The sequence below is a fragment of the Salvia miltiorrhiza genome, unplaced genomic scaffold, assembly GCF_028751815.1.
Source record: "Salvia miltiorrhiza cultivar Shanhuang (shh) unplaced genomic scaffold, IMPLAD_Smil_shh original_scaffold_468, whole genome shotgun sequence".
NCBI classification, from domain to species: Eukaryota; Viridiplantae; Streptophyta; class Magnoliopsida; order Lamiales; family Lamiaceae; genus Salvia; species Salvia miltiorrhiza.
This window is the reverse complement of record NW_026651556.1, coordinates 636,350-644,390: the sequence shown is the minus strand read 5'-3', so window position 1 is coordinate 644,390 and position 8,041 is coordinate 636,350. Positions and strand designations below refer to the sequence as shown.

The 8,041-nt window shown below is 33.9% G+C and overlaps 1 protein-coding gene across 1 annotated transcript; it reads right to left on the bottom strand.

Moving 5' to 3' along the window:
- Positions 1-552: 552 nt before the first annotated feature.
- On the bottom strand, positions 553-1,921 carry LOC131004871 (pathogen-associated molecular patterns-induced protein A70-like). The gene has a single exon (XM_057931622.1). It carries the CDS (start codon positions 1,735-1,737, stop codon positions 826-828), a length of 912 nt encoding a protein of 303 aa, XP_057787605.1. The 5' UTR covers positions 1,738-1,921; the 3' UTR covers positions 553-825.
- Positions 1,922-8,041: the final 6,120 nt, after the last annotated feature.

Genomic DNA, 8,041 nt, shown 5'->3' with positions numbered 1-8,041 from the left:
AATCCAATGTGGGACACTTCAATATACATAGTTGAAAAATGGTACACAGTTGCACATTTTAGTACAAAGTTGAATTAATTTTTATTATTTTTACATTGCAGTGTTTTAGATGGGTTTTGAGAAGCAATATTTTGTTGGTGGACAGGAGATTAGCTTCACAGATGAGCATCTGATCCCTCCCACCAGCCTCTACAACCCACATTTTGGTGGGAGGAGACTTGAGGTTAGCAGTCTCCAACACGACTGAGAGTTTAGATGATTGGTTGAAAGATGAGTCAGGATTTGGAGGCTTGGGGGGCGTTTTCCTTGGATTTCTACATTTATGAGCGTTTTGGTAAACTAAATTAAGAATGATACAAATACTTAAACTACATCAATGCGGCTATATATGTCCTTCTCGCTTAAACTAATCCATAATTATATGTATTAGATAAAGTGTTGCTTTCATACTGTCAAGATGGAGTATTTTTCAACTCGGTTAATCACCATTTAAGTTTTCAATCACGTGCTCCTGTATTAATTTAGAGAGAAGTCACAATCATATCCATGATATAACTAGAGAGAGTAAAAATCTACTAGTAAGATTGTAGACCATCAATGACCAATTGTAAATTGTAAAATACACCATTTAACAACATGATAATAAGCCTAAACTAGATAGCAATATTTAGAACAGCAACTAATTTAATTGCTGACCAAGTTTTAGTTATGCAAACCGTGATGTGAAATGCCCAAATCACCCCTCCACAAGAGGGTATCTAAAGACGCACAAAACGGAGGGCATAAACGTAAATTGAAGTAGGAGGATGATCATGATCATCATCATCATCTCCACCTGCCGGTCCCTCTATTGAGCATTTCGTCATACCTCAAATTGGAGTCCATCCTCTGCAACTTGAGCTGTTGCCTGAATTTGTTGATGAAGTCGTCGGCCTTCCCATCCACCTCCTCGTCTTCCGCCGTCCTCTCCCTCACCGTCGACGGCCTCCACCGCTCCTCATCCTCCTCCTCCTCCTCCACCATCGAGATCTTCTCGCTCAACGACTTCTTCAGCGCCCTCGCCGCCGGCGCCGCCTTCACCACTGCATCCGACGTCGTTCTCGTCACGTGATGGGGCTCCTCCTCCTCCGCTTCGGGCCGCTGAGACTCGTACATGGCAAAGTCGAACGCATTCGCTACCGCATCAGGCGCGTGATGCGGATCTTCCACACGCGCCTCCGGTTCGCGCTGCGGAGAATGGTAACTGGGAAATTTAAAGGCATTCTCCATCGACTCAGGCTTGCTCCTCCCCACGTGATGGGAATCCACGTGCTCACGCGCCGCCGGTTCGCTCTGCGGAGCCTCGTAATTGGATAGGTTCATGGCGTTATCCATGGCATCGGACTTGCTTCTGGCGTGATGGGGCACTTCCAGCTCACGCGCCGCCGGTTGAGGCTGCAGGGAGCGGTAACTATCTAGGTTATCGGGCTTGGTAGTGGTCTGAGGCGCCGCCGGGTCGGGCTGCGGGGACTGGTAAGTGGATAGGTTGTAGGCCTTGACCCGCTCGAGAAACGACGAAACTCGGACGAGCCGCGGCTTGGGCTGGTGTTGGTCATTTCTCTGCTGCGGCGGTTTGAGGAAGAAAATGGCGCCGATCATCAGGTTGAGTACGCAGAAGAGAACGGTCGGCGTAAGCCAGCTGGCCACCAGCTCCACTCCGTTCATGGCTGCCGCAGCGACGTCGTTTCTTGGAGACATAATGATGTCTGTCTTCTTCTCTTCTCTTCTCTTCGAGGGGAGAAGATATTATATGTTGTTGTAGTGTGTGAGTGTGTGGTCGATAGGTGTGTATATATATAATGTAGTCTGGTATTTGGCGTGGAGCGATTATATTCATATTCAGATTTAATTAATTAATTAAAATACATATATATCCTCGTTTCAAAATCATTGTGATAATATCGAGATTGTCACTGTTAAGTGTATTGAATAATGTATGGCAACGTCGGTAGCTTATTTCTCAAACGCCACCCATTTACTATGTCAGTACCGTTAATACGCCAACATACTTATCTCAACTTCGAATATAGCTGCTTTCAAAGAACAAAAACTTCGAATATATTTTAAAATGGAATGGACTTTCAAAATATCCACTTTATTATATTAAAAGTTAATTTTTTATTAAAGTAAAAAACTTAAAAATTATTTATCAATTTTTTAATAGTGAATAAGAGTTTTTGAATTACAATTCACAACTAATAATATTTCTTATTGTCAATTTAAATTTTAAAACTCGAATTCACAATCAATACTAACAACGTGAATTTGAGTTTTAATACTTGAATTCAAAATTAGAAAAATATTATCGTAAATTCGAGTTTTAAGATTTGAATTCACAACCATAAAACCATAAATAGTGATAGTCGTGAATTTGATTTTCAAAACTTAATTTTATAATTAGAAATAGTGTTGGCCAAGGTTTAAAATTTTATTTTTATTTTTCTTCTTTTTTAGTTTATTTATCTAATATTATATAAAATTATAATTATAATTTGCTCATTTATATATAGTTATATCATTTTCTGTCAAACAACAATATTAATTATCTTAAAATTTTATTTTACCTATCAAACACCTAAATAGATACTCCTTCCCTCCTACTTTAATAGGCTCACTTCTTTTGGACATGGAGATTAAGAAACTTACGTTTTGGGAGGAAAGCGGTGTGGTCCACACTAATTAAGTACATTTTTCATACTCATGATGAAAAACGAACCTATTCTAGTGGGACGTCTCAAAAAGAAAAACGAGCCTGTTAGAATGGGACGGATGGAGTAATTAATTTCATCTTTCTTATATTCCCTCCGTCCCTCTTCAAATGACCCAATTTCTGTTTTGGGTTGTCTCACTTCAAATGACCCTACCCAAATTTAGAAATAAAATTAGTCATTTTATACTACTTTTTGGATAGTCCCACCACCACTTTACACTTTGTGTTAATAAGCAAAAATGCCCTATTTCTTATGTTGTATACGAAAAATGCCCTACTTTATAAACTTAAGCATTTTATGCCCTAATTATGTGAAATACCTATTTTACCCTTTGATGTTGATGGGTTTGCTTGATTTTTTGTGAAAGTCTTATACATTTGACTGATTTGACAACCATCAGTAATAAAAGTCAACGATTTGACAGCTATCAATCAAGAGTACATATGAAGAGTACATATGACCGGTGGGTGGCTAGATCATGTGTCCGGCTGGGCAGACACATGATTTCACCGGTCGGTCATATGTACTCTTGACTAATAGCTGTCAAATCGTTGACTTTTATTAGTGATGACTGTCAAATCAATCAAATGTGTAAGACTTTCACAAAAAAACTAAGGAGACCCATTAACATCAAATGGTATTTAAAAAATAGAGCATAAAATGCTTATGTTTATAAAAGATGGTATTTTTCACATATAACTTAAGGAATAGAGCATTTTAAATTACACTTTTATCACACATTTCTTAATCTTTGTGTCCAATTTTTTTAGGTCATTCAAAACAGGACAGAGAGTATTATTTATCTTGACTTTATTAATCTCATCATATCCAAGCATAGATACCAAACATATACTCTTACTTTTAGAGAGAGGATTGGTTCAAAATCAGTATTGAAAATGAATTAAGAAAAAGAAATAAGATAAAGATAAGACAAAAACTTAATAAATTAATAAATAATCATTATAAAATATTAAATAAATGACATGAATGTTAAAATTATTAAAAGAATATAGTATTATATTTTCAATCAATTTTATACTCCCTTCGTCTGCGAAATGAGTACCCATTTGTGGACGACACGATTTTAAAAAAATGTATTGAGTGTAGTGTGAATATAATAAGGGTCCCATCTTTTTAAGTGTATTAATTAAAGAATTTTTTTGGGTACACTTGTCAAAAAGAGAAATAAGTACTCATTTCGTGGACGGACGAAAAAAGAAATATGTATACTTATTTCGTGGACGGAGGGAATATATATAAGGGAGGGTTTCAATGAGATTTCTATATCTAATGAGATTTTAGATTGATTTGTAAGTTGCAACTAATATTTATTTAGAGAGAAAAAAATTTATCTGGTTCGAGTTTTGGAGGGAGCAAAAATTTTATTAATTTTTTTAAATATCGTTATTAAATATTATATATTATCTTGTTTAATATTATATATTATTTTATTCATTAGTCTCACGATCTCACCAAAAATAACAATCTCACTAAAATCTATGTATGCGTGTGTGTGTATAGGGTAGGGTTAATATAAAAACCCCTCTTAAGATGAAAACTAAGAACCAATTTAAAGCCATTGATTTAAATAAAATAGAGGGCTGAGATTAAACTACAGATGCACAATTTCGATTGCATATATGCACAGTTTCAATTGCATAGATGCACAATTTCGATTTGTTTGAGTATTTTGCATTGTTGGTTTCAATTGCATAAATTGCATATTTTTTAAGTGCACAGTAAAATATAATAGATGCACAGTTTCTTTTGTTGACTAAATTTTAACCATTAGATCTAATATTTAAAAGGTCAAGATTAGGTTCCTAGTTCTCATTTTAACAGAGATTTTTATTAGAACTTCTTCCTGTGTGTATATATATATATATAACTCAAAATTTGGAATGTATATATATATATAACTCAAAATTTGGAAGGGCGGTTGAGCCCGTATCCGCCCACTGATTGTGGTAGTTGTGCAAAATTGAGGTGGAGTTAGTATTAGTAATTCACAATTCAATTCACTCTGGAATACGGTAACATGATCTCCATTTGTGCCCTTATTCCAGGAAAAAAGGTAATGTCATCTCGAATTGTGTGAATTTATTTTAATTTGTGCCCTTCATTTCTCCACAAATCCAAGCTTCTCATCCACATATATATCCTCGCAGGACCATATACAAAAATCCTTGTCACTTTCCATCAATCTATCATTTCACTTTGAACTTAGTTAAATTAAAAATAGTAATGTTAATAATTGGAAAATGACAAGTTGATGGAAATAATCGATGTGGAACTTATGAAAGAGTTTACCGTTCAACGTGTAGACGAAGCAAATTAATTGCCGACTAAATCAAACCAAGACTTTTCCCACCACTGCTTCATCTAACCTGACAATATTAATGACTATGTTTTTTAATTATTGAGCTCATATTTATGTTTTAAATTTATGTTTCAGTGAGAAATTTTAATTTATAAGTCAAGTAATTAAATTTAATAGCTAAGTCTGGTGTTACGTCTACCTTGGAAAATATATATAGTGGAAAATCTTACGCCTTCTATCCCTTAAATAACTTCTTAGGAGGGTGGAGTACGAGTTTTAAAATAATTTATTGAGTATATTAAAAATTGTGAAAAAATATTATAAATTAATATTGAAAATAATGAAAACGTGTTATAATTAATATTGAAAATTATAAAAATGTGAAAAATAAGAATGATTGAGGTATTATTAGTAGTGCGATAGTGTCCCAATTATTTGAGTACCGGCCCAAAAAGAAAAAAAGAAAAATATTCATACGTACATGAAAGAACTTTCTAATAGGAAATGACACGAATTTTTTAAAAAAAGTTGTGAGTGTTTGAGTGGAAAAAAGATTGTTGAATGTATTGAAAATAGTGAAAATGTATTTTAATTAGTATTGAGAGTGGTGAAAAGGTGAAACAATGATTAATGAGATACTCCCTCCGTCCACGAAATGAGTACCCATATTTTTGTTTTTGTTTGTCCACTAAATGAGTACTCATTTCCTTTTTTAGTAAGTGTGCCCACACAACTCACTCACACTAAAAGTGAGATTATGAATCCATCTTCCATTTTTAATGATCAATAATTAATCGTATGATAAAATTAATTATCAAATTGTCTAAGAAACAATAAATTAAATATATTATTCTTAATTATTTTGTCTTATTGAAACTCTAATTTGATGCTGCCATATTAAAAACATTAATAAAAATAATATCTTAATATATTCTATTACAAATATAGCTATACATTAATGATCAAAGATTGATTGAATATAATAATTTTTCTTGTATAATTATATTAGATATATATTAAACAAATTTAGTATAATATCTAATGAATTGATATATATTTATAATAGTATATAATATGTAATTTATGAAATTAATTTTAAAATAAAATATTCTCGATGTTCCATAAAAACATGCATAGTATGAGACCGCATGGATTTTAATAAATCCTGTAAAGTTTCGTGTGAGTGGAGAAATAGTCTCACATTGATTGTGATGTTTAGTGGGAGAATTATTACTATAAATGGACTATGCATAAAAACACTAAAAATGAAAACTATGCATGTTTTATGGGAGAGAAGGAGTATGTAATAAGGGTAAAATAAGCAATTTACATGTTGTGTCCAATGCACTTTTTATATTATGATAGATATAGATATGTGTTTATGGTTTAAGTGGTTGGTCTATTTTTTGATAGATTCTTCATGTTATTTGTGAGGTGACTTTGCAATCAATTTTGTGGGTTTCGACCTCGATTTTCAATTTATTATCTTATTTGTTGTAATATTCATTGTTAATTTAGATTGGATAGTTGTCGTCAAGCTTCGATCTAGATTAACAGTTGGCAGATAGTTTTTTTTTATCGGAAAAAGCTAAATATATAGATAAGAAAAGAGGGTACCAGAGGTACCAAAAAACGGAGGGTTACACAGTTGGCAGATAGTTATCACTTACTATAAGGTTTAAGATCGAAAGTAATTTGTACTTCTTATTAATTACTCCCTCCGTCCCATGAAATTAGTCCTTTATTTTATTTTGAGATGTCCCAAAAAGATAGTCCACCTTTTTAATTAATATTATATAAAAATATTATTTTACTAAATTAACCTTATTTAATGTTTCACTTAAATGTAAAAATGATGTGTAAACATAATAAATAAAGATATAAAAAATAAAAACACAATTTTTGAGTTGATTAATAAAAAAGATTAAATTCATTTTCTTAATATGTGTGAAAAGTGAAAGATGACTAAATTAGTGGGACGGAGGGTGTAGTTAAATATACCTAAACTGTCATTTTTATATAAATTCTATATAAATTGTCTACTTTGACCAATTAATATTCAAACAATAAGAAATTATGTAAATATATCTTATGATAAATTTATCTATACTTAAAAGATGAGTAAGATAATCGAAAATTTAATGTGGATTGTAAACTCAAAATGATAAAGACTAGAATTTATATTAAAATCGGATTTTATTAAAAAGAAAAAGGAAAAAACCTAGAAACCCTTGAGAGCACAGCAAAGCTCACTAAGGACCGAGCCTCGTTAAAACCCCTTTAAAGAAAACCCAAAGGGAAAAACCTTAAAGGGGAAAAAGAGTACTCGTCTAAAACCAAACAAACTCGAAACCAGAGAACAAAAAAGCCAAAAAGGAGGGAGAGACTTCAGAAACTCCGGCCTAACCATCGTCCCCAAGTCTCCCCGGACACCTTCCTGACCCAGAAGAGAAAAAACCAACAGCGAAAAAACACAAGACAGAACAAGACACCTGTAAAAAACTCGCTTCCAAGGGGTAACCCCGTAGGAAAGCACATCGCCGACCAAAGCAGCCTTCCGCGAAAGCGAGAACCAACCATATCCCAACAACGAGGGACATGACGTATCCAAAGGGATCCGACCTCCCTCACCCCAGCCTCTAGCGCACCAGGAAACTGAAAAAAGGTCAGAGAGACACCCCTGCCCATCCATCTCAACACGCCACAACCACCGCTCCCCGCAGCAAGGGCAAACACCAATACCAGCATAGCACGAAAAGAAAACTCGCTTCCAAGGACAAAACCAGCGAGAAAGCACATCACTGACCAAAGCTGCCTTCCGCGAAAGTCTGTTGGTAAGACGCTTCTCTTCCAACTAATAGGTTGGGGGTTCGAGTCACCTTAGGAGCTAGAGTGTGTGCGAGTGGGTTTTTTCCTTTCTTTGGTTATAACAATTTGTTTTTTTTGTAAAAAAAAGTTAAATAAAAAAAAA